At 39.3% G+C, this 25,700-nt stretch overlaps 3 protein-coding genes and 1 long non-coding RNA gene across 11 annotated transcripts; 1 reads left to right on the top strand and 3 right to left on the bottom strand.

Annotated features, from left to right (window-relative positions):
• Positions 1 to 511: 511 nt before the first annotated feature.
• On the bottom strand, positions 512 to 3,114 carry LOC136244746 (uncharacterized). The gene is made up of 2 exons (XR_010695562.1): positions 2,463 to 3,114; positions 512 to 1,243 (listed from the first exon to the last, which is right to left on the bottom strand). It is a non-coding gene; the product is annotated as an uncharacterized lncRNA (long non-coding RNA).
• A 143-nt stretch (positions 3,115 to 3,257) lies between these two features.
• On the top strand, positions 3,258 to 20,636 carry LOC136244448 (uncharacterized). Of its 6 annotated transcripts, XR_010695247.1 has the most exons (4): positions 3,258 to 3,382; positions 3,434 to 3,572; positions 14,224 to 15,113; positions 15,173 to 15,903. XR_010695247.1 is itself a non-coding variant. In XM_066036033.1 (3 exons), the coding sequence occupies exons 2-3, from the start codon at positions 3,509 to 3,511 to the stop codon at positions 20,245 to 20,247; spliced, it is 1,014 nt and encodes a 337-aa protein (XP_065892105.1). In that variant the 5' UTR covers positions 3,258 to 3,382; positions 3,434 to 3,508; the 3' UTR covers positions 20,248 to 20,636. The 6 variants fall into 6 exon arrangements, 2 of the variants coding, with proteins under 2 accessions (XP_065892105.1, XP_065892106.1); XR_010695246.1 differs by having other exon boundaries at positions 14,224 to 15,903; XR_010695248.1 differs by lacking the exons at positions 14,224 to 15,113; positions 15,173 to 15,903 and adding an exon at positions 10,457 to 12,750.
• LOC136244442 (THAP domain-containing protein 10-like) lies at positions 13,498 to 16,516 on the bottom strand. Its single transcript, XM_066036025.1, has 8 exons — positions 15,905 to 16,516; positions 15,590 to 15,818; positions 15,360 to 15,534; positions 14,480 to 15,300; positions 14,190 to 14,426; positions 13,964 to 14,135; positions 13,762 to 13,910; positions 13,498 to 13,713 (listed from the first exon to the last, which is right to left on the bottom strand). The coding sequence occupies exons 1-4, from the start codon at positions 16,256 to 16,258 to the stop codon at positions 14,721 to 14,723; spliced, it is 1,338 nt and encodes a 445-aa protein (XP_065892097.1). The 5' UTR covers positions 16,259 to 16,516; the 3' UTR covers positions 13,498 to 13,713; positions 13,762 to 13,910; positions 13,964 to 14,135; positions 14,190 to 14,426; positions 14,480 to 14,720.
• LOC136244438 (uncharacterized) lies at positions 20,257 to 24,025 on the bottom strand. Of its 3 annotated transcripts, none has more exons than XM_066036019.1 (11): positions 23,860 to 24,025; positions 22,884 to 23,442; positions 22,593 to 22,806; positions 22,381 to 22,537; positions 22,166 to 22,326; positions 21,636 to 22,119; positions 21,368 to 21,562; positions 21,167 to 21,319; positions 20,923 to 21,117; positions 20,739 to 20,871; positions 20,257 to 20,686 (listed from the first exon to the last, which is right to left on the bottom strand). In XM_066036019.1, exons 2-11 carry the CDS (start codon positions 23,428 to 23,430, stop codon positions 20,385 to 20,387), a joined length of 2,541 nt encoding a protein of 846 aa, XP_065892091.1. In that variant the 5' UTR covers positions 23,431 to 23,442; positions 23,860 to 24,025; the 3' UTR covers positions 20,257 to 20,384. The 3 variants fall into 3 exon arrangements, with proteins under 3 accessions (XP_065892091.1, XP_065892090.1, XP_065892089.1); XM_066036018.1 differs by having other exon boundaries at positions 23,915 to 24,013; XM_066036017.1 differs by having other exon boundaries at positions 22,884 to 24,025.
• Between the last annotated feature and the right edge of the window lie 1,675 nt (positions 24,026 to 25,700).

The raw sequence follows: 25,700 nt of genomic DNA, 5'->3' as shown, positions 1-25,700 counted from the left end.
ATCACGTCTGTTATGTAAAATAAAATCCTATTTATAGCTTCATAGGTAAGCTACACTGCCTCATGAACATTGTGACTGCTTTATTAGAGTAATTGACTGCTCTATTAGAGTATCTCTTAACTCTGAAAAGGGGGTTCGTCCGAACCCTTTGAACCCCCCTGGCTACGCCCCTGCTTAAAGATTGGTATTTTTTGTCCTTTGTAATAATAAAGATGTAAGAGGGTAATAAACTACCACTGCTATTGATTTGGAACCTAGACAGATGAGGTTGTCTACAATCAAGGGGTTCACTGTAACTAACTAACTGTATGGTTGAGTCATATATGTAGAACTATGTTCTATATTAGCCAGTAAGTAGCCTGGCAGTCACTCAATTAAATGGTTAACAGTAACCACATCTGTGGACTATGATCATACACAATTCTTGCACAGTACATAACATAGTTATTAGAAACTAGTGAGTTTCTTTTCTGTTTTCATCAGCTCCCACATATTTACCCATTATTGCAGATTTAACAATTATTTTGTCTGAATAACACAAATTGAATATGCACAGTTATTAAAAAAAAGAGCAACATTTGTATATAGGTACCTAACTAGTCTCACGTGCCAGACAGTTTGTGTGGGGGCAGGAAATAAACCATCTGGTCACTGTTGTACACTTTTCATGAATACACTGACATGTAATTAGATTACATCACACTATTGTTTTTTGCCAAGGATAATCGTGCCAGCCAGTCACGTCTGTGAGCAGGCTGAGGCAAAAATTGTACTGTTAATGTCATGATGTATTTGAAACATTGCTGAAGGTCTTCCTTGACAATTCCACTACTTCACAAATCCATAGCGAACCAATACTAAACAATGATTTTAAGAGCTCTGTACAGGGGGAACAAAGATCCTAAGCCCATGGCATTGTTCAACTTCAGTCCTTTATTACAGTAAGATTTTTAATAATTGGTGTTTATTTTATCATAGAGCCTGCAAGGCAATCTGATTGGCTCTGCCAACATTCTGGCAGTGGTCACAGAATGTATACAACAGTGACTAGAAGGCTTATTTGCCACCCCCACATAAACTGTCTGGCATGGAGTTGGAACAATGAGTCCTTATTTTCACAGTGATTGCATGAAGATGAGATGACTTGATCCAATAAGCATTTCTTGGTATTCTTTAGTGTGTTAGGTTACCTCATTAGACGTTAAATTTCCTGGCCAGTTGCTTGCAATATCTGAGTTTCCACCTACAAACAAGAACATCATACCCAATACACATGTGATCACACAACATCATGACCACATTACCACATAATGTAGTGATGAAAATTATAATATCTATAATGCACCTATCAATGTATTTACAGGAAGAATTGACACAAAACTGTTGCCACACTATGGGGCATTAATTTTGATAATGATTCATTAAGCACACAAATACTTTTCCTTGTACATAACTTGTCATATCCCTGTGTGGATAAGTGGGGATTTGACACAATAGGTTTGCCCTTCTATGGGTCAGTTGATTCAGCTGTTTGAAATCCCCATATATGCCCAAGGGCGGGATAGTGGGGTAATACATTGATAGGCGAATTAACGTACATAAAAACAGTAACATCTCTATAGGGTAAGTCTAAATGGGTGTATCCATTCACTGGACTGGTATATTTTTGGTTTTTGCACATTCTGTGGTTAAAATTTATTGAGTCTCACAAGTCAAGGGTCCTGAGGGAACCTACAGCCCACTACTAAATGCTGAATATGAGCAGTAGAGTATGTGATAACTGTTTTTAATATTTCCGCTGTGATTTATTATGTCCTACAACACTTATTCCCTACCCTGGTGTACAGTAATGCTGTAGGGAATGTATATCAACAATAATTAACCAGTGATCGACTTTCCAGTTGACAATATCCTTCAAGATATCCTTAGTGTGAGCTCAGGAATTGAGCTAGCATGGACGGACTTGTTTTCAGTACTGCGGGATGCAATGATTATAATTAAGCACACGCTGAAAAATTTCTAATCGGTAGCTAAGCCTTTCTCCAGAAGTAAAGGTCTTGCCACACAAGACTATACTATATATAGCTTGCTCCTTGAGCTCACTAAGGATATCTTGTCAACTGGTGAGTTGATCACTGGTTAACTATTGCTGATATGCATTCCCTACAGCATTACTATATACCAGGGTAAGGAATAAGTGTTGTAGGACACAATAAATCACAGTGAAATTATTAAGACAGCTATAGCATACTCCACTGCTCATATTCAGCATTTATTAGTGGGCTGTAGGTTCCCTCAGGACCCTTGGCTTGTGAGACTCAATACATTTCAACCACAGAATGTGCAAAAACCAAGTCCAGTAGTCCAGTCCAGTGAATGGATACACTCATGCAGTCTAAATAGCGAACACACACACACACACTGGTGTCACAAGAATAAAACACAAGCTGCTTCACACTCACATTATCAGTTTCACCAATAGTTGTGAATAGCTCTGTGCTGCCAGGTGCGAGACGTCACTAACAGATCAGTTTCACTTTAGGATATTTAGTAAAAGATTTTCGCTTAGGCTCCTAGGCTATGGGTAAACACCTCGAACAGGCTCTGCCTTCTGTGTACACCCTCCAGTGCCTAACTGGTAAAGTAGATAATAATCAGTTGATGAGGCAGCCAGTGAGAGAAACAAGGACAGTCCATGCGAGTCCATGCATTTCTGACGGCAGGAGAAAGAGTTCTTCTAAAACAATTTTTTCGCCCTTCTTTTCTAGCTGCTGCCAGCCTGGCGGAGAACACGACGTTGTTCTGTTGTTGGCCCTGCGAACTAGTCGGCTTCAACATGTCAGTATCCGGGCTATGTACACAACATTATCCGGAAAAAATGTTTCGTGAAAATTTTCTAAGTCCAAAGTGTGCCCAAAAAAAATATTCGCTCGGAGCATCCCTCCTGTAGTGGCGCCTTACCCCATTGTGCTAGTGGAGTAATTTTAGCTAGTTCTTCTCTGTATGGTTTATCTGCAGGTTTTCTCGTCCTCAGGAATGGTCTACACGAGTGTAGCAGTCTTATAAACTGTACACGTGAAGTCATCTTTATTTTAATTATTTCGTCCACTGAACTCGTAGTCTCGTGCCCAGACCCCACCCCTAGCCCCACCCACTGTTTATCACAAGCGGCTCGACTGTGCGTCAACAAGACGTCACGTGCGCTAATATAATTTGAACTTCAAATGTGAATTGATTTGATTGGACAAAATCTCATGCACGTGATTTTGCTTGTTTGTTGACCTTTTCTCTTAGAACCGCTGTACGATAACACGGGGTCTGGACACGAATGTAAACCTCCATCAGCCCTACCTTGAGCCCTACCCAGTTACTAAGTGGAAAAGTAAACAGTTTATAAGTGTCACTTGAAAGAATGTTGTCGATTTTATTTTAGAAGTTACTTCGCTTACTACTACTAGCTGAGACTGTGATCGAGTATCAGCCAGACCTCGGTGTCGGTTTGCCGAAGATGGACAAGGAGACACAAGAGCAATCTGAAAAAGACGAGTATGATTCGTCCTCGGATTCATCAGGTGAATTGAGGTTCAAGTGTACGTACGCTATATTAATGAAAGAATTAGCCGGTATTGAGGATAGCAAAAGCGGTCAATGCCTAGAGGGATTTAGTGTTACCATAGATAATGTATGCGTTCCTAATGGATTGGAAACGTCCGTTAAATTATTTTCCTATCCTAGTTAATACGGTGCGCCAATACATTGGGAAATTTGTTGAGTGACTGTTTTGCTTTCTCTCGCTTGTTTGAAGGCCAGTTTGAAGGCATGGACATTCCTTTTACTTTGTTTATTGTGTTGCGTTGTGTACTGAACAAGAACACAGCGTGTCTGTGGGCACTGGGAGAAATATTGTTTGCAACAGGTGACAATGGCAGGTACGCACCAGCTAATAATTCAGCAGCAGTGCTATTAGCCAACTTCTCGTCACCGCATTTATGCAATCAAAGAAATGTGTGATACATTGAAATAAATTTTATGCTACAGTACTGCTCAGCTTGAGCTAAACAATAGCACAAAGTAGTGCCTGTTTTCTGACATTTTATTGAAGCAGTGGAAATTTACAGCAAAGCAGTGAACATCTAACTAGCCTACTACACTCTACCTGCTACAAGTGGTGTAAACAGCAGCAAAAAACAATGCTACACTTTCTGTTTCTTCAGGAAATTTGCACAACCGTTTTGAAACACCATATTTCACCTTTGAGCCTGAATTTTCTTACGCTGTTGTTTACTACCTACCCAGTCCAGCCTCCAATAAGTGTGGGTGGCAACTAACCCAGCTGTAAACAACAAACACTAATTTGCTGGTTACAAGAACAGTGATAGCCCATGACATCACTATGTAAATAATACAGGCGTTTCCAATCCATGTGACATACATTATCTGTGGTGTTACAGGTGTACTATCAAGTTCTTATCCCCTATTATGAGATCCCAGTTGTCGCTCCTTTATGCCTGTCAACGCACTAACAGTCCGGGTATGTAAGGACCTTCAAGGGGGTGACACACAGGCACTCACTGTAGGTAGATCTGCAACCGTGGTCTAAGTCAAAGGTCAAAGCCACCAAAATCGTGCCAATTCAACAGTCAAGGGTAAAAGTTTCCAACCCACAATCGAAAAGTGCTGAAATATCATCGCTAAGTCACCGGTCAAAGGTCGAAAAAGGCTCTTAGTCACAGGTCAAAGTAAAATTTCGGCTGGTCAAGACTTTGACCGTGGTTGCAGATCTACCTACAGTGCATACGTACGTGACATCCCCTTGACCTTATATGCCAGACCACTTGTGCTTGCATAACTGGTCCAAGGGGACAACTTGTGCTAAAGAAAAAATGGTCTGGGCTAAACAAAAAAAGATCTGCATTTGCTACACAGTTATATTTATAATCATGGTACATATCAGAACCTTCACTTAATAACAGTTAATAGCTACAGCTACATAGTAGCTGTGACTTGTCGGTTTCAATTTTTTGTTGTGCTTACACTTGTAGCCAGGGGCAGCGGAGAAGGAGGGCTGTATCCCCTATCAAAAAGTTTAGCCCCTCAAAAATATCTGTGGCATTAGCAATAATATAGCAATAATTGTGCTGGTTGTATATATTACACCAAATATAGCTACCTGCAATTCCACTAGATTCTACTATAAAAACATTGAGATCAGTATACCCTAGTAGAGTGAGTAGTCACCCTAACACAACAGTCAAATAAATAATATTAATGGTAAGTACTAGAATCACTCTCAGGTTCAATTTCAATTTTCAAAATTTTCTGGTGGGATGAGAGGCATGCTTCCTACGCCCCCCCCCCCCCCCCCCCCCCCCAGGTTTGCATGTTTTGCATGCTAGTGTGCTTATACACCGTCATCCCTGGAAAAGTCTACCTACCTCCAGTCCCACCCTAAATAAAATTGCATCCTCCAGAATTGTCAAGTATTGCATGTAACAGCTTCTGCCCACTTTATAAAATAGTCCATGATTGTTAGGATGTGGCAATTTCCTGCTAAGCAATTGGCCCAATGAAATCTACTCCCATGTGGCACCAGGGAGACTTCACTGGGACTGGGTGCAATGTTGGAGCTATGTTTTTAGCTTTTTGTTTACATGTTGACAAATATCACATCACTGAACTATTTTTTTTGTATCTCTAACCACACCTTTCCATAAAAATCTTTCTATGATCCGTGCTAAGGTCTTCCTGTAGCCAACATGTCCTGATAGTTCTTCTATGTGGCATGTTTGAACAATTCTAAGTTGCTCTTTTCGATCTCAAACTTTCCGCACCTTATTATTTCCTTATTATCATTTCACCATCAGAAATGTAAATTTCTTATAACACACTTTTGATTGATAGTAATGCCATCCCTGTACTGGTTATTGGTAACATATTGATACACATCCTCTAGTAGTGAATTGTCATTATCACTATTCACCTCTCTTCAACGGTTGGTCCAATGGATCTCCGTCAGTGTGGTCCGAGGCATGGTCCATAATCCACCATCTTGTACTCTCTTGCTACAGTTAATTACACTGATCACTATAACTAGTTTAGTTAACATCATGCATGAAGCGGAAGAGGAGCCGATACAACTAGCTACTAGCTAAACTTCTGGAGAATAGCTGATTTTCCTGTGGAGAAACAGCAGACTGTGTAAGATATATAATTATGTGAATATCATGTTTTAAACTTGAAAGGTTATACGTGGATACACTTAGTGACCATACTTAGCAATACCTCATGAAATTTTAACCTGGACCATTTAATGGTAGGATCATTTTTATTGTCGCAATTGGTCCATCTGGACTGTTCATGCACCCAGACACCACCGCCTACATCCTCTACATATGTGGCTCAATATGACACCCTCCCCTGGTCCTCTTTGCACAGAGTGAGGATCTAAACACTCTAGCATTCGAATACCTTGTCATAATGGGATTCTGCTGTTTGTTTGGACTGAAGTTTAGATTTTGCCTTTAAATAATACACTGATGTAAACTGAGATAAGGGTGTAACTAATTTCTGGACTGGACTACCGGACTGACCTATTTTTATTGTTTTTATACATGCCAAGGTTGGATTTATTGAGTGTTGCTAGCTAAGGCCTTCAGGGGACCTTCCTTCAGCCTGTTGTGGAATAAGCGAAAACTTTCTTCTAAGGATCTCACTACTTATTATGATCTATAGCACTTATACACTCCTTACTATTGTGCTGCACGGAATATGATAGCAATGGTTATCCAAAACTCAACTTACCAATGATATTCGTGAATAAAATAAAGTGATGCAGACCATCTGAGACACAGTCCTAGGACAATCTGTCTTACCCAATTACTACACAACTCTGCCATCATGGTAGTTCTTACATGTGCAAGCCGGCCTATGCACAGTAAAAACAGGTGTGTTAAAATAGCACATTTAGGTGTGCTAAAGTAATGTCTCCAGTTTTAGCACAGTGCACATGTGCTGTTTTGATAAGTGTGCTGTTTTAGCACGCGTGCTGTTTGGCCAAGTGTGCTGTTTTAGCACATGTGTTATTTACGCTAGTGTGCTATTATAGCAAATTTAGTGTTACACAAAAGTAAGATAAAAAGCACACACAGCATAAACAGAGTTTTGTAAGTAACCAAGTTCCATCTTTCTCCTACTGTAGCTATGTTAGTATTGTTGCAGGTATGTTGATCACCTCAAAACTACAAAAAGATAGTGGTACAGAGTGTAGCTACTACATACAATTAAATTTTGACTCCTCACCTGTTAAAAGTTCAGTGATAGACACAACACTCCATTATAGCTGCCCAAAAATGATTTGCGCAAGGCTCCAAGTGTAGAAGAATTGATACAGGATATGATGCCAAACCTAACGAAGAATAATGAGAACAGTTGTCACAGCTCAAATCCTGAGAAAAATATTGAAATATAAACACAGATCTTATAGTATGAATTTGATCACACCTGGCATCTTTGTTAACGACAAGTTTTGCGACATTGTCTTGAGTGGTAGTCTGGCTTGTTTATTCCTTACAAACACTGTACACAGGGTACAGCACTTACACAGTGACATTTAATTGCAGTTGTAATGAGCACTCACTTGATGCTAGAGCACTAGTTGAGCCTGCCTGAGTGTGCATTTTGATAGAGTGGTACATTCATACAGTATGATATATGAGGAAATCGTCACTGCTCAATATCTGAAAAACAATATTGTAAAGATAGGTTACAGTTTGAATATTCATCACACCTGGTGTCTATGTTAATGGCAATGCCGTGTGATGCTGCCTTAACCATAAGTAATGATCTGGCTGTTTAGGTCCCTACAAACACAGAGTGGTTAAAGTATTGCTGCATTTACAGTGTACTCACTTGATTTTTGCACTGTCTGAGTGTGGCACAAACTGTTGACAGAAAAACATGTAGACCATATAAACATTGCGAGTCACTTTGATATATTTTGAAGAGCATCAACTGTCAACAATCTCATCCACTAAATTCATGACAAAAATTGGATACTTGCATTAAACTACAATCATTTGTATACAACGTTGCATATATTATGGCATCAGAACTGCATTCACAAACAGCCATAACAACATGTTATTATTTATAACCCTATAGATAAGGATAGCCTGGTGGCAGACACCGGACTAAAATGCACTACAATTATACCTGTGAAACATACGGTGTACATACGTATGCATGCATACATTCACCCATATAATATATACTGTATATAATATGATGGCAGAGCATTTTGCAGAATATATTATTTAAACAGTTACATGATCAAATGCTATATATTATACTGATAATGTCTTGCTAAATGTTCCAATTTGGTAAGCTGTATATTATCATTCAACAATTGAGTTAATTAATGAAGCATACGTTGAGGTTTTCTTAGACCTCTCAGGTGATTCCAATATAATCTGTAAAAATAGGAGAAACCCAGCAGCAGGAGTGGATTTGGGATATTTTACATAAAATATATAATACGCTGCTAGCAGGGCGATTAACCCATCCACAACCGAGAAGCCATTGATGTCTACTTCAAACAGCAGTTCCTTCTCTGCAATTATCAACCCTTGGCTGTTAACTTTATCATCGTTGTTTCTAAGCTTGCACAGCCTTCTTATCTGAAAGCATGGATGGATAGAGGCTGAAAACCACACCTTAATGAATACCCAAGTTCATGACGAACACAATAGCACAAGTTCCATCTCCGTAGCTTGTTGCACTGGTAACTTATCAAAGATTAAACGAGTGCCTGCATTTTATTTTCCATATAGCCACTGTACAAATAAATTCTTCTCACTGTCTACTGTTATAATAATATAATTCCAAAAGCATTCACCAGATAAGGTTGAAACTTTAACAGCCCATTGGTTTTTCCCTCTCAACAACAAAGGAATCATAAAATGAAATGTGAGAAAAATGCAAACTAGCCAGGTTTTCGTTCCCAATTGAACATACAGGTATAGACAGGCCACACACAACACGACACACACACACACACACACACACACACACACACACACACACACACACACACACACACACACACACACACACACACACACACACACACACACACACACACACACACACACAACCTTATTGCTGGTTTGTACTGTACAGCAATATAGAGTCTCCAATCTTGTGATGTCATTTAGGATAAGGCACTGTACTGCAACAGTATTACTTCACATTACATACATTGCTCTGTAGGGTCAACCATGTGAAAATTTATGGAATTAAATATGCAAATGGAGCCGTAATTAGAGCCAAAGGCACCATACGAATTGGTGAACTAGACCCATTTTTCTATTGTTGTATTAGAGATATATATGTATATGGAGATGAGAAGATTTTTAATGTAGAGGCACTAAATATTCTATAGTACAATGAACACATCAAAGCTATTGAACTCGAGCTGATGGGTCAGACACTGTGGCATGTCTTTGCTGACTTCTTTTGCCATGGAATGTTACATTTAAAGAAGAAGGATGGAAGTGTATACATTATTGACCAACGCTTTTGGATGCATAATGAATAGTATTTTAATATTGAAGTTTTATAACATAGACTATAACTAATAATCATTTCAAGTATCTGTAATCAGTATAGTGCATACGCATATTTATGCATATATGTCAAACTGGATAAACTACTTTTAAGCTGGTGTGTGCGTAGCTCATGTTGAGGATTGCAAGTGTATGGATACACATATGTAGTGATGGCAGTACTTACCAAAATGCTTTAGTCTTTATAGTTGTGAGTGTATTCTGATACTTCCTGTGGTAATAAAAATTGCAGTACTTACTAGAGCAGTAATTCTTGCTAGCATATTAAGAGCATACAGTATTTAAGGTGGCGATAAGGCAATAATGTGTATAGAGAAGTCATAGTAAATACATATTATGTACACATACATTACGCACACTCTGTATTAGCAAGACTTCACTTCATAAGTTGTGACTTGTGTCCACTTCTCTCTGGACTAAGATCAGAATCTGAATCACGTCGAAGTCCTTTGTCTTGTGGTCCAGTCTGTTGATCTACGTTTTGTTTGCTACCAACACAAAACATGTAACATTGTAATAATACATATCCATACATTATATTTACGTATGTAAAATCACTCTAATAGTACATACAACTAATTTTAACATCACACACACACACAATGACCCCAACTCTGATCATGATATAGCTTTTGTTACGATATGATTATCACGAGATGATATATCACGACATACAATATATTGTACCATCACTAGTGTACTCTGACAGTGTAACAGCATACAGTAAACTAGTTCATTATGAATGTAAATCAGTGCAAGGACCACCAGAGGGTTGTTTTGAGTTGGAGGATGCTTTCCAAGGTGGTTTTTAGGTACTGTATGCGTTCCATTAGGATTTTTGCAAACAAGTTGATGTTGTACTACTAAAAAGCCAGGCGCCACTGTGCAGCTATACCTGGATTCAATCACCAATGCATAAATACATTTATCATAGATAATATATATACTATGGAGTTATGAATATTAATTACTGTATTTTTTGTAATTCCCGAAACACGTTGCTATGTGCTGCTAAGGATGCATATTTTTAACAAACCTCTTTAAATAACATTACCCACAGAAGTATCTTTTCAACTGTTATAGTGTGTCTACAGTATTATTATCCACTAATTCTGCAAAGCCTTGGGGATGCTCTTTATTTTCGTTCGTGCAAGTATGGTCACATCCATGTTCAAGACGGTCGACGAGATACACATTTCTTGGGAGCCTACAAGGCGTACTACAGTACAATGTTTTTCAGTTGTCAAATGCCTGATAAGTCCTCTGGGAAGGCCACCACCAAAGTCTGTAAAAAGTCGCTACACTCAGTCTTTAAACTCAGAAAAGAAACCATCTTCAAGCCAAAGTTTACCTATGCGGAAGTTTAATACAGGCTTTGTTTAGCCTTTATTTCTTGTGTACAGACTGATTTTACCATTTACTGGTTTGCTCACTTGGGTGTGTACTGACAAAAGATAGGTACACGCATGCACGCGCGCACACACACACACACACACACACACACACACTTTTCCAAAAACAATTTCAGTAAACCAGGTGCGTGCCCCCAGCTGGCCTTCGGCCAGCTGTGGGTGCACATCTGGTTAACAACATACGCAATCCTTATTATGGACCTGCTATTATGGTTCATGATATAATAAAAAGTAAATAACAAGTGCATTGTGCATAGGGTACCACTAGAAAAACAACAAATTAATGCACAAGACTACAAGGCCTTGGGTTTCACATTAACTGGGATGTTGAAAAGAAGACACAGACATATGCTGGTAAGTCCACACATGTTACCCTATATAATTCCCATCACAAAGCATTGGTGATCAGGGTAAACAATCAATTGTTGGCCTTGCAGTATGCCAACCTACGGGGATTTCATTTGGAGCAAGATATACACAAACTTTTATACCCAACAATAAACAATTTAAAATAACCATAGTAGTATAACGTACCATCTTCCAATGCAGTGGCACTCCTCAGCAGCATCCGGTTAAAGGCAGTGGCATAAGGCATCAGTCATATATTGTCAGTCGACTTCGTTTTAACACTGTCCACTTGATAACTTTGGTACATCAATTATTGAGTTATTTTGCTTGGCATTCCCACACAATTCGAAATTAAATCTTGTCAATAGTACAAAACAGTCTACCACTACTAATTGTAATTCCACCAAAATTTCAAGAAAGTATGTGTGATATTCAAAATACACTCGAATCAATTTCTAATAAAGCAAACACTTGATATTTTAAACTTTAAAATAAATTAAACAGGACCCATTAGAGATACTACAAAAGGTCAGCACAGTAATCCTGGTGCTACTGAGAAGAGCTGTAGCTACTTTGTTTCCTGCCGAACCAATGATGTATGCTCTTTATCCACAAATAACAACCAACATCTATCCACTGTGAATGGATCCACTATGCTATGGCTTGCTCCTGAGCAGTGTAACACATCTTCAACCCTTGACAACATGTCACAAACCTTCAAACTACTAAAATCCAAGTGTACGTGAGTCATTGGTGCTTGAAAGTTGTGTAATTTGAATTACAAACACTCTTCCAGCTTACAATTGCTTATGTAGTCAATTCTCCTGTTTAGGTAGCCTTATAAGACTGTGCTATGCTTCACCTTGCTTTGTGAACTATTTCCTTCTAGGTAGCTCTATTGTTCATCACTTCCAATTTACTACAGCAGGTTTTCCGTCTTCTTTGTCTGCAGAAATTATTCATAACGGCTGTCACTGTACAGCCACTAATCTAGCACTACCTCACACAATAGCCAGGACACGAATTTCGATTCCTTTCAGTTATGGCTTCCTTGTAACAGACGTTTATTACTCTAAACAACATTATTCCATCTGGAAGGGTGATTGTGCCAGTACCGCCAATGACTAGAGTCTTTTACAGTAAATAACTGCAGTTTGTCCCTTAAAGGTCCACTGAAATGGAAATTTTACCTCCTATTTTATTGTATGGATGTGTTGTTTATAACGTGCAGTGCACAAAAACACCTTTTTAATGATTTCATTGTAATGATATACCGAGATATTAACCCGCAAAGTTCGATCACGTCACGAATAATTGAATCTGTGACGTAAGATCGGGAACCGCAAGAGTTTTATTACTCGTGTTACAATGGTAGAAAGTGGCAGCTCGCGCAATTCATCGTTCAGCAGTAATGATTCAGACGAATCTTCCTCCACATATTCATCAGTAGAGGCGAGCGAAGAGTTGCACTTGTCTCTACCGTCCGAAGTATTGCCATATCGCTTCGAGCCGATATACAATTCTGATGAGGAGCCTGCAGGGCCTTCTACTAGCGAGAGTTTTAGTCTACCCACCGAAACCGAAGATTCTGAAGTTAGCCGCGTGGGGAATACTGACTGGTAGGTTGATAAGGAGTGGGAAGTTTTGTGTGTATACGTGTAGGTGTACGTGTGGCCATTGTGAAGTAATGTCCACGGACAGAGAATCTATCTGTTGTAAAGAACTAGAGCAGACTCTTTCCATTTTGGAAGATTCTGGTCCTGCAACCCATCCTGTATGTGTTACACAGCACACTGATTTTGCTACAGTGTGCTTATGCCGGACAGTACTACTGGTCTCACTGCATAGTCATCGTTACCACCATGGCAGTAGTGATGTTCCTGATGATGAAAACAGGTTGCTGCTAATAAGTTTGCTACTGTATTTTATAGCAATCTTTCCCTCCAGGAGATTCCGATACCTTGCCTATAGGCAGATGACGTGGTGGGGGTGGCACTATTTGGGCAGGTACAGGCGTGTAGTGCTACCATCATGCATTGTGTCCAGGATCAGGCACGAGTTTCCTTCAGAAGAATATACTGGGCATCATTACCCACCACCTACACCTTAGATTAAGTATGTATCATATAATAATATAACATGTTATCTGTGTATCAACGATTAAATTATTATAAATAGTTATTTTTTATAACGTGAAAAGCGAGGTATCAAGTCTTTGTCAGGGTGTTCATATTGGCTGGCCAAATGTGGTGGTTCTTCTGGTAAAGGCGGCCTCTCGTCAGGATGTATGACAAAATATATTGTCTTCGCCATTAATTGTGCTGCATACCCTACAAAGGCAAATTTCAATCCATGATTTATACCTTCACATGGCTTACTATAGGTTGGTGGCACTGGCACAATTTTAGGTGTGCATTCTCCTTGTTTGGCTTTTGGATAATAAAATTTTATCCTCTCTTTGCCAGACTTGGTTATGGCTTGTTCCCTCGCAAAGTTCTCATTGAAGTGCATTACAGCAATCAACAATCTACATTAAATAGTAAATTTAAATATAGTGATACTTTATTTAAATGATTCTACCTGCAGTATATTCCCACATAAGAAAAGGCCAGTAGCTTTGGTGCAAAATGATTTACCACACTATGGTAGCTTTCCAAGCTACTGGTCTGGTGATGGGGTGATAGCTTCCGAACATCTTCCATCAACCTGTTATTGCTGATGATGTCACTGACCTTCTCGCATGCCTTACTACCTAAGTGTGTATGTATATTATTAATCAAATATTTGAAACATTGCATGAATATACCTGGTATTAGCCATTTTCTATGCCTGTCTTCCAGGTCAGTGTGGTTGCCATAGCAACTGCTGTGGTCATTACAGAGATGGTCAATTAAAGATTTCCATCTCTTCACCATTTCATCACCATCACCATTTGGAGAAGATGCTGCACACCAATACATGTGGTTGGTGATGCTCTTGGTCCACTCCCCAACCACAGCGCAGTCCTTGTATTTGGCAGCTTTCTGCAATTTTTTCTTCAGCCCTGAATAGTCACAAGATAAGTCATATGCAAGCACACTGAAAGTGTTCATTTACCTTTAGCAACATGCCAGACATCATATCTGTGTTCTATATCAGGGTAACTCTGCCTCATAAATTTGTGTATTTGCTTATGCCTGTCAGTTATCAGCATACTAACATCCAGTGAATTATCACTTAGAAATTTGAGTGCCTGACATAGCCCTTCTTTTTCCATATGATTACTGGATTTGACAAGGTTGCTCTATAGTAGGCAAGAACACAAAAGATATTGTGTTTGGAAAGAATTATGTATTAATTATGTATTATGACTTACTTGAACTAATTCTATATGTATAACTTTATTGATAGACAAGTCAATGATCCCATATGACCCAAACTTAGCAGAGTGACCAGGGCTATCAGCACGACCATCACCACCAATTGTGAGGGGAGAACCAGTAGCTCTGCATTTATTCAATAATTCAGATTGCTTTGCATTCCAAATTGATATCACTGCTGGCTGTAAATATTTCTTTTGATGAGTATAGTATGTTCGATCAGTGATGCAGGCAACATTCATGTGGGACAGTGCTCTAAAAAATTTTCCAGCAGTTCCTCCACTGTATAGAATAGCTGCAGACAGCATGATGTTTCCAGCAGGTGTGTCCTTAATGTGAGGTTGGCTTGACCAAGATCTCTGATACCCACAGTGAGAACATGCCTGCTTTACTGTGACAAATGTTCCCTGTGGCTTTGTTGTTATTCCAGGGCATAAGCTATGGCATGATGGACAATGAGTGAACAACTCTAACAGAGATGATCTAAACACTATGTATTTTAGTTCATCCAGTGTTGAACCTGACTGAATTGAAGAACATGGCTGCTGAATGTCATCACTGTGTAAATTAATAGGTGCTGATGAAATGTTTATAAGTGTAGACAAAATATTACTTACTCTGTTGAGGCTTCATCCTGAGAAATGTAGAAAGAACTCTCAAGATCAGTTTCGTCTGGCTCAGTTTCCTCAGGCTCACTAGAAAGCAACAGTTCAGTGGTGCAGGAATCAGTGGTGCAGGAAAACTTTTTCAGTGGAGGTACTGCTAGAAGATTACACTGTATTCCGACTGACTCTATTACCAGAGAACCTATTTTCAATTTAGTCACATAACTAATACCAGGACTGACCTTTATTCTGTGTATGTGTCTGTATTTCCATTTGTGCAGGTGGCTGTTCAGTAGTAGCAGACTCTAACTCAACTTCTAGCTGATCAGACTCAGTATCCCACTGTGAAAAAGTTGCAGACTCCAACTGTTCAGATGTAGCAGACTCCAGCTGTTCGGTATTGGCATATTCTAACAGCGGTGTACTCTGCAGATCTTCTGTTAAACTAGTTTGTAGGACCTCATCAGCTATCTGTATAAAAGTTTACTGTTTGATTTTTCAATAGCTATAAATTTTGTTGATTTTCAATATGTTGTATTAATTTTACTGCTACTTACTGATTTTCGTCTTCTTCGTTCGGAAGCTGGTCTCTTGGGTGGTGCAGATGGTTGGCTGCTGCCACCATGAATAGATCTGGGGAATATGGTCGGGATGGCACCTCGCTTCAAGCGCTTCTTAGCAGGGATACCTATGGCATCTCGATAGCGTGAGCCGTCAGTTTCAAAGCACTCGGGTGTAAAATGCTTTGCACAAAGCAAAGAATGGGGCGTTGGCCCTCCCCAGTTCCTTCGCTGCTGTTGTATAGCCCGTGTCCATTTTGCTCTTAGCGTACCATCACTAGGAAACTCGTGTAAACTGTATCGCCGTCCACATTCAGTGTGGCAATCGGCTGCTACACAGCGTCTTGGCATGATTAAAGTGTTATCAGAAGCTATACGGATCGACTATACTGCAAACATCGTTTTAGTTATGATTTTTATAGTGGTGATGCGTATTGAGCTTTCCCGGTATGATGCTTTATGACGCATCTTGCGTCATCAACCACAAAGACCTAAAATCTGTCATATCTATTGATCTAAGTGGAAATAGACTGAATCACATGCATCAACTTGTATTACTATTAGTGAGGATTAACTATAGCACAAGTTGATTTTATCATTTCAGTGGACCTTTAACGTGGTGTATGCTATAACATATGAAACAACACAGATAAAGTTCAGTATGCTACAAATACCATTTTCATGCCAAGAATAACAGACTAGCATACACAAACTAATTCTAACAAACCTCCAGGGCTTCATCTAGGAAATGACTCAGGGGGTGGCAAAATATAGTCCTCTGTCCCCCCCCCCTCCAACCGAAATGAAACCCTGTAGGTTCGTCGTTTACCAACAGTCCAATGTGATTGACAACAATGCGTGTTTGAATCCAGATTCTATGATGATAATAGATGTTGAGTTGGCCAATAATATACGTCAGTCAATAATTGATTGCTTACGCTACATTTTATACGGAACAATTTGATTAAAAGTTGTTAAATTATTGTTGGAGGTTCGTTTACATTTTAACTTACCAGAGGAGGGCTGACACGATCTAAGCACCACCAAAGTTAATTGCATAACTTTAAATCACTTAAGCAATGTGTAACATATTATACTATTGTACAGTAATACTTACTTGGACATATTATATACTGGTACTTCTTAATTAGAACCAGGCTTTTTATTTAGAACTGTGTGTATGTTAAAAGTCATGTGACAATATAGTTGTTGCCAGCTGTGTAGTGTCTCTAAGTCTGTCCTTGTAGTTTCACATCTACCTGGGCTGTTACAAATGTCTAAACCAAAGATGCATGATTATAAGGCTCACTGGAGACATTTAGAGTCTGCTTCAGCCATGATCCTCTCCCTGGCGAATGCTGTCGCTCCATTTCGTCAAGATAGTTTTAGATCACGTGATTGAGTCTCCTATGGATAAACTGTGTATATTGACATCAAACTACTGGGGTTGAATGGGGCTGATGATTACACCGCTGGATTTAGTGGAATGGAAGCTTTCGATTGGCACCTAGTTTTAAACAGAAATAGTTTCTCTATACAAACTCTATGGCTCACATGGAAGTGTTGGCCCTCCTCTGTTTTCTTACCATACATTTGATAGTCTAAGTTGATGTGGTCTGGCAGTCAAATAACATTGCATTGGTTACTCAATATATTACGCTTAACTTAAGGGCACTCAATACTCAATATAAAATTTCTGACAAAATTTGTGTCAGGTGATCATCAGGTATCTGGATTCAAATGTTGCAAAAGAGTACATGACTTTGAGCAGATTCCGAAGCATACAATAGACATGAATGCTGCTCTGGGGGGTCTGGGTGCTCTTTATTTCCAATTTTGCATTTTTTATGTCTAGTTTCACTATAAGATTATAGCAGCATTTCAAGTTATTTTCTGTTTATATAGCACAACCATACACTGCAGTTGTAGCACACTGCAATTTCATGCTAACTTGATAACATACAGACACATGAGCTGATACCCTTAAAGAACTGTTTTTACAGGGCATGCACAGTATGCAAGTATTATATACTAGGGCTGAGCGATAGTGAATTTTTCACTGCTCGAACGATATTAAGACACTGCAGTACACAATAGATGATAGTAAAACGATAGTGATGATTCACCCAATACCTATGTATCGCCTTCAAAGAGATTTGTAAGAAGGAATGTACCCATGCATATTTTCTTGCACAAGATATTAAACAGCCTTTTTAGGCTGATTCTTGTTCCAAAAGTTTTTACTTTATAAAGTATTTTGCAGTTATTTCTGTGTAATTTTACTTGTTAATTACTGTCCGATAGTAAATTTTCAAACAATATATCAATATTGATAGTGATACTATCTCGATATTCCGACACGCACATACTACGTATCTCCCAGCCCTTTTATATACTCAGAAAATAATGGAAGAAGACAAAATCAGTGGTGCAGCCACACTGGAGTAAACCAGAGCATTGTACTGGCATCAGGGTTGTCTACCATACTATCATTTCTTCAAAGTTAAGCCAGCCTCATGCGAGCTGTGCATCAAAACACTTTATTCATGTTTTCACAGTAAATATATCAATTCTTTTATACTTATAACTCACAAATCAACATGTTTGTCTGGGTGTCAAAGCGCAAATGGTAAGAGGTTTTCCCTAGGGGTTTTGCTTTTGTCACATATCAGGGGCGTAGCCAGTGGGGGTTTGGACGAAACCCCCTTTTTCAGTAGCAGATTATTTAATAACAATATATATACCAAACGTTCAGCCTTGGAGCACTCCAGGTATAGATGCACACTGTCTCAGACCTGCTTTAATGAGTCATACCAATGATGAATCATCAACGATATGAATGCTGGTGTATCACATGATTAATCACATACGTGATACCTGGTGTTGGTAATCTGAAGTGAACGCGAATTTAGATGAGGCTGTTTCAGCTGCAATAAACTTCAGTGGTCGTGTTATACACATGTCAGGTTAGCATAAAATCAGAGATAATAAACAACCGGGATTGGAAACGCCTGGAATTTAACACCTTTTTACAAGTAGATCCCCGTTATGGTGGTCGCTATTCAGAACCAATCCTTACTGGAGTTATCAGTTGTGTTTCGCTAAACTGCCACGTCTTACTGTGCTAAAATGACAGGTATGATTAGTCTTTATTGTGTGTGTGGCTCGCGTTCGTATAGGCTCCATCTGTCACATGTACAATTCCACTATCAGAGCCTATAGGGCATCATAGATAGTATATACTATCTATGAGGGCATCTATTGCTGATGACTCTGGGTGCTTGCAAACAAAATGTTGAAAGTATAAGACCCCTGTACTTGTATTGTAGTCTCTCTCAGGGCTTTGCTATTAATACTTGCACATTTAATGTTGCCTTTAATTATGTGTAGCTGAAAGTTTGCTGGTGGCTGCAGTGGATAGAGTATTGAAGGATGACGCTTTCCAGTTGCCATCACCTTGTGCTACAGCCACCATCAGTGTAGCCAGAACAGTGTCTGCCTGGATCAAGGAAAACAACAGTGCAGTAAACAAGTTTGAAAAGGACTTAGTTTCGTCATTAACCACTTGTCTTGAACAGCCTAAAGTGAAATCGGCAAATATAAATAGAGAAAAGATGTGGCGTGCATATCATCAGCTGCGAACATCAGATGGATATATAAAGAAATGGGAGAAATTTTTGCAAGCAGCTGGAATTGCAGGAAAATGCAGTATATTTTTCCAAACGATAGGTGATCACCTGTTCAAGGAACTCATCAAAGTACATCATCCCCTGAATGAGCAGGTAGGTAGCAGCAGCACTTCAAGACTCCAACTTACATACATGGAGACAAATGCTGTACGTTATGCTGCTGGGTACATCCCGAGGTCGTTAAAGAAGAAGCTGATCAAATCAACTAACCCATTAAAGGACGACTTGCAATTGTGTTTGATGCAGCTGATTGATGATGATGGCAGTGAACCTCATGTTGATGATTCAAAAGATTGGCTAGAGAAGATTGACCGGGGTGGATTGATCAAAGTCAAGAATGATACTTTTGAAGTTTTTATTGAAATGGAACATTGTTTGCGGTCACATATAGCAAAAACTAGTATTCCAAGCTTTGGCGACAATGTTAAAGAAGAAATTATCTCTTCTCCAGATGTGCTGTTTGTTTGGAGCCTACTAAGTAGTGAGTGGGAAGAAAAGACAAGCAATGAGTTACTGAACATGATTGTTTCAGAATGGGTGAAAATTCGGGGTTTTCACTATGCCAGTGGGTGGATAGAGAAATACAAAGAATCCCAGAAACAGATGATGCAAAAATCTAAAGGACTGAGAAAACAACTACAGTCTAACTGATTAACATAATGGTATTGAATGATTAATACAATAGTTCTATTGGTGAAAGTTGTACAAAATTTACCTTGAATGTATAATTGATGAAAGTACTATAAAATTAACTACTGATGTAAGTTGTATATATAATTACAAAATGTTTATTTCTTTTTCCTCCTTCGTTTTGGAAGTGGCTCATTAATATTTTCCTTGTCCATAGCGGTATCAAGCTTGCTTCCTCGACAATTACCACGTTTGGGTGCTTGAGCCACAGATTTAACTACCCGGATAGCTTGAGTGTTCTTTAAGAAACCGTCGGCATTGGGATTATCATTCACCCCTCCTCTTTGACGCTGCAAGCCAAAAAAACGCTCCAGTGAATCTTGGCAGATCCTCTGGCTAAGGAAGGATGACACACCAGGAACAGTGAACAGGTATCTAACAAGTTCCACAAAAGACTTGCCTAGAATAAACTTGCACTATATAGTAGTTCAGCAATATGTACATACACTTACATGTCATTCTCATACCAAGCCTGGTTGCTGGACTAATTAACATAAGACCCTTCTGTGTCTTCGTAAAGCCTTGCCGCTTCTTGACCGATTCCTCCCACTGATCCAAATACCCTAAAAAATCTTCTTCAAGCCACTATCATAATAATAATTATTACAAGAGGTATTTTGTTTCGTGCATAATTACTTTCAATCTAAAATCTTCTTCATCTTTTTTTTCATAAGGCTGCTGAAATACTTTCCTTGAATGATATCCATGGTGATAGTCATGGACATTAAGTGTGTCGAAAAATTTGTCCATCATGCCTACAAACCGTGCCGTTTCAGCTACTTCATCTTCACCAAATTGCTCTAGGGCATTGAACACGGTATTGCTTAGCACCTAACCATCATTAATCCCGTGAATAAATAGTGTATACACAACTACCCACCTGAGCAGCAAGATCTACTCTCATTTTGGAGAAGGAGGTGAGAAATATATGTTCTCTCTTGAGCTTAGAGAGAATTCTGGTACCCTTCCCTGGTTCTATGTCAGCATTGTACAACTTGACTAAATGGTTCCAAGATATACTCTTGCCATTGCACTAAAATTATGCAACAATCAAATTTTACACACAACTTCAGAATCATACCCAGAGACTGCGATTCTTGGATTGCCAACAGTTGCGTATTGTCTTTAACAAGTGTGGGGGGTCCGAAATAAAGTAGAGATGCCGTCCGTCATCAGCATAAGGGTTGATGACCTTGTAGAGGACTTCTTCAGTGGGGTCGTGCAACTTGATGAGTCTCCTGTTAGCAGTGTTTCCATCTAGAGTAGCAGCAAGTACCTGAAACAACACAACACAAAATATCAAAACACAGACAATACTCCGAGCAAGTCAGAGTAGTATACAAGCATACCTTAAGGCCACAGTTTTCAACTCTACGGACAGCTTCCCAGAATGGCTCATAAAGCAAGTCTCCTGAAATATCAGTACATGGAAACTGAGCGTATGGAAACTGAAGGCTTGTAAACAGTCCTCTAATCATAAATACCATCATGGACTTCGCTAACACTTGGTCAGCAGGCTTGCCACCTTCAACCTCACTCTCAAACTTCAGGAGATGTGTATTTATGTCTCCTAAGTCGCAAAATCCTGTTAAGCAACCTGTGTGCTTGTCGAACACCAAGTCTTCTTTCAAGTGCATCTCATCTAGTAGCATTATCACACACTTCTCTCTTTCTGGACAGCTATCAACTTTAGCAGCACTCATAAGCATCTTGTCCACATCTGAAGAAAAACCACTGGCAGCCTTTACATAATGGGTATAGTCCCTCAATGTTCTCTGGGATGGCAACTGCAAGCATCCAGAATTTCGTAAAGCTTCATAAGCTCCACCAGACCTTTTAAAACAACGTTAGATTCAAATTTCTGAATTTTTTTGCATACCTATGCCGTAAATGTAAGCACCATCGAATAATCAAAGGATGCCAACGCATGCTGCGGGCATCCTTCTTTGAGGCAGCTTCAATTTGTTGGTTCCAAAAAATCTTCTTGAATGAATCTGGTGGCAAATCATCTAAAAAACTTGTGCTCTGAGATGCAATCTCCTATTAAAGTTTAAAAACCATTTTTTAAAACATTGCACTATGCGTATAGTTCACCTTCAAATCTTTGTGCATATCATCGTCCACTTCTATTCCATTTGATTCACAGTACACTGCAATCCTTTCTTTCAAACGATCATTCTGCTTTGAAAGGTTTCGGTACTCCTTTGCCAGACCACCTAGCCTGGTGACTAGTACTGGGACTGGCTGGCATCTACCAGTAGTAAAATAGTATAATAGTAACAGGTTATTCTATACTTTCTACACACCCATAAGTGATGTGAGTGGCATGTGTAGACTCATCATCAGGAGGTCTTGACTTGTAGCGTTGATGCTGTACAATCAAAGTTGATCTGTAGCTGGAGCAGGCAGAACAACGGACATTGCCACTACGCTTGTCTGTAGTTAGAAATAGTTGGCAGTTGTTACTCCGTATTGTAGGAGACGACTTCTTGAAAGTGTCAAGATAACCAGGGCATGAGCCTACAGAAGGAAGTGATGACCCATATTACAGGAAATAACAACAGTAAGCATACTGCAATATTAATATAGCTACTAACCAGATATGTGATTCAGTGTAGTACTTCGGTAATGCCATAAGTCCAAAAACTTTTCATCGGGGTTCCCAACACATACTTCAGCTGAGTCAATAAGTGTTAGTACCTTCTCCATATCATCAACCAACTGAATCTTCTCTGGCACACCACTGAATAAGGGGTTAACTGTAGTGTCCACTTGTTGGGTCCTCCACATTAATGTCCAATGAAAATCACTGGATACTACTATGGTGGCAATAACAGCAACTTCTGTTGCTTCCTCACCCTGAATAACCAGCTTACTGATAATCAGGGGATCTTCTGCTGTTATATTCCAGGTGGAATACTTAGATATTAAAGCCTTGACACGCCTTGATAGCTGAGAAAGAGATTGAACATGTGCCGACGTGAATGCTGCCAACGACAAGGAAATCGGACACGTTAAGGCACTGACACTTGCTGTAGTGTCTTCATTTGTCTCCTGCACCATAATGGCATCACATTTCTTCTGTCTCTTCTTCCTTTCCTCATTCTTTCTATGGACAGCAAGCCTGAACTTTCTTCCCCCCATGTTCGTACATATCTGAATGGATAAAAAACATTTATTTTTAAAATTCTCAAACATGAAAATATATCATTGCATACAAAATGTAAAATGCCTATGCAAAACTATAGGACAAGTACTATGCTACAGCCAAACTACGTTATATGAACAGTTATACATTAGAAGATCTTCCCCCACAAAAACAAGGTATCATTGATTCTTTTATTTAAGTGAAAAACGCATTTTTGACCTTTTCACAAAGCAGAGAATTAAAATTTTTAGGTTATGCAAATGTGTGGGTCAAAATGTTTTTAAATAACAAAATCCAAAGCAAAAAGACCTCTTCAAAGGCCTAAACTTCCCCCACAAAAAATACTTCTATGGCCTAATGGCGGAAACGACTCCAAGCTAAACTGTTCGAATTATAAAACGCGTGAAAGGACTAAAATGACTAACCTCTTCTCAAGCAACTATACTAAAACTCACGAGAGGAGACTTAAGACACCACTACCTTCACTTCCAGTAGTTTCAACACGTTTAAAGGTGTCATTGCACCTACGCGGATCGCCCGTATACTACTATTGGTGTGACGTCACCGTTTCCAATCCCGGTTGTTTATTATCTCTGATAAAATGTTGAATACTTCATATATATTTACATTGTATGCTTGTTTTTATGGCCATGAGGAGGGCACGTGATGTGTCCAATAAATTGGAGTACAAGATGTTGCCTGCTGACAGGAGACCAAGAATAATGTTTGCCTTCCGAAGATCAACAAATGGGTTGCCGGGGTGTGGAGAAAAGGTGGTGAGTTCCTGAGAAGATATTGAAGCTATGATGCTGTCCGGAAGTGAAATTACTAATATTACAGTAGGTTTATAGTGTATAAAAACATCAATGTATAGGTTTCAGCTAGTTTAGTAGTACACACAGAGGCCATTTTAATGTTACTGTCTAAGGGCAAATTTTGTGTATGCAATGCTGTATGCATCTAAAAACTGGCTGTGGGTCAGTACTCCACTTCTAATTCGAACCTTCCTCTAGAGAACCCTGGCTACACCCATCACATGTAAGGCATTAAATAGAAGTTTAATTATTAGAGATTGCGAGACTCTCAACTGGCCATGGCAAGGCGATTTCAAACCAGGTTTGGGCTAGTGCCAGTCAACAAGCAAGCCAAAGTGTCATACATATGTATCAGTGTGTTCGGAGTTGTTTACTTTCATAGCATAGAAAGGAGCAGACACGCAGCCTGAAAAAGGTACGGAAACCTAAAATAAAAACTGCATACTTTGTGCTTAAGAGACAGCTATAATGGCATGGAGCATTGTAATTTGTGAACACGTTGCTTGGTTTATTCTGCTTGCAGATTGCAATTGCCACCACATGATAATGTAGTGCCCAGGGCTTTAAGAAGTTTTAGGGCTGTAAGGAAGTGGGTGTTCCACACTGAAATATTGCATAGAATAGCCATCAACAAAGTAGTTAAGCAATTCCTGCATACAGATAGCTAAGGATAGATTCATGCATAAGCTTGTAGGAACAGCCAGTCACTGCCCCATCATGACAAAATCTCTGCCACACGACTGAACAGAATATTGCAACATTTAAGCACATGCGGGCAGTGCATTTTAGTGCTGAGGTGCAGTGGTGGGCAGGAACCATAATTTTTTACTCTATATATGGCTTCCTGGACCTTATCCGCATTGATGTTACAACTTAAAAATAGCATCGATAGTGTGGGGACTTTGTAGAGGGGGCTATTGGGAGAGATGATATTTCACTGTTATATGTTCCAGCATGGATGAAGGTGACGCATAGATATTTACTTACAATACAAATGCCCACTATTTTGCATCCATATCAGAACTTATAATTATGTCTGCTTCCTTTACTAGACGGGTTTATTTTGCATCACAACAACACTCTTATTAGTCTTTTATCTTCATTATCTAATAGCCTTCAAGTTGTGAAAACCGCAAACAAGGCTCAGTCTTGTTGATTTGTGATGAAGTCCCACACCAACAAATTATGACATCATTTATTTTGTCAGTATCCATAGCACAAAGGCAAAAAGATGTTATTTGTTAATTGCCGCATACTGCTATACTGTTTTATTGATACTGGGAGGCCTTAAATTGCTACCAACATGCAGTTCTTTAAACTGGCAGATTGCGCTCCAGTTACCAGAGTTTAGGCTATGCCTAGTCTGGCGCGGCCGCCCCTTCGCATAAAGAGGAAGGGTCTGGTCACTCTAACATTCAAAATTTGTAGCGTGTTACAGAAAACAGGTAACA

Source organism: Dysidea avara, chromosome 14 (genome assembly GCF_963678975.1).
Source record: "Dysidea avara chromosome 14, odDysAvar1.4, whole genome shotgun sequence".
NCBI classification, from domain to species: domain Eukaryota; kingdom Metazoa; phylum Porifera; class Demospongiae; order Dictyoceratida; family Dysideidae; genus Dysidea; species Dysidea avara.
The sequence above is the reverse complement of the archived record's forward strand: the minus strand, read 5'-3'. Positions and strand labels throughout refer to the sequence as shown.

Bases quoted from the DNA above. Each gene is read 5' to 3' on its own strand.
- LOC136244448 (XM_066036033.1), top strand. From the start codon at position 3,509: ATGGACAAGGAGACACAAGAGCAATCTGAAAAAGACGAGTATGATTCG. The intron at 3,573-19,297 runs GTGAATTGAGGT...AATTATGTGTAG, and splicing joins TTCGTCCTCGGATTCATCAG to CTGAAAGTTTGCTGGTGGCT.
- LOC136244442 (XM_066036025.1), bottom strand. From the start codon at position 16,258: ATGCCAAGACGCTGTGTAGCAGCCGATTGCCACACTGAATGTGGACGG. The intron at 15,819-15,904 runs GTAAGTAGCAGT...ACTTTTATACAG, and splicing joins AACGAAGAAGACGAAAATCA to ATAGCTGATGAGGTCCTACA. The intron at 15,535-15,589 runs GTCAGTCCTGGT...CTCTGGTAATAG, and splicing joins GACACATACACAGAATAAAG to AGTCAGTCGGAATACAGTGT.
- LOC136244438 (XM_066036017.1), bottom strand. From the start codon at position 23,484: ATGTTTGAGAATTTTAAAAATAAATGTTTTTTATCCATTCAGATATGT. The intron at 22,807-22,883 runs GTTAGTAGCTAT...TTCCTTCTGTAG, and splicing joins TACACTGAATCACATATCTG to GCTCATGCCCTGGTTATCTT. The intron at 20,687-20,738 runs GTAAGTGTATGT...AGTTTATTCTAG, and splicing joins GCTTGGTATGAGAATGACAT to GCAAGTCTTTTGTGGAACTT.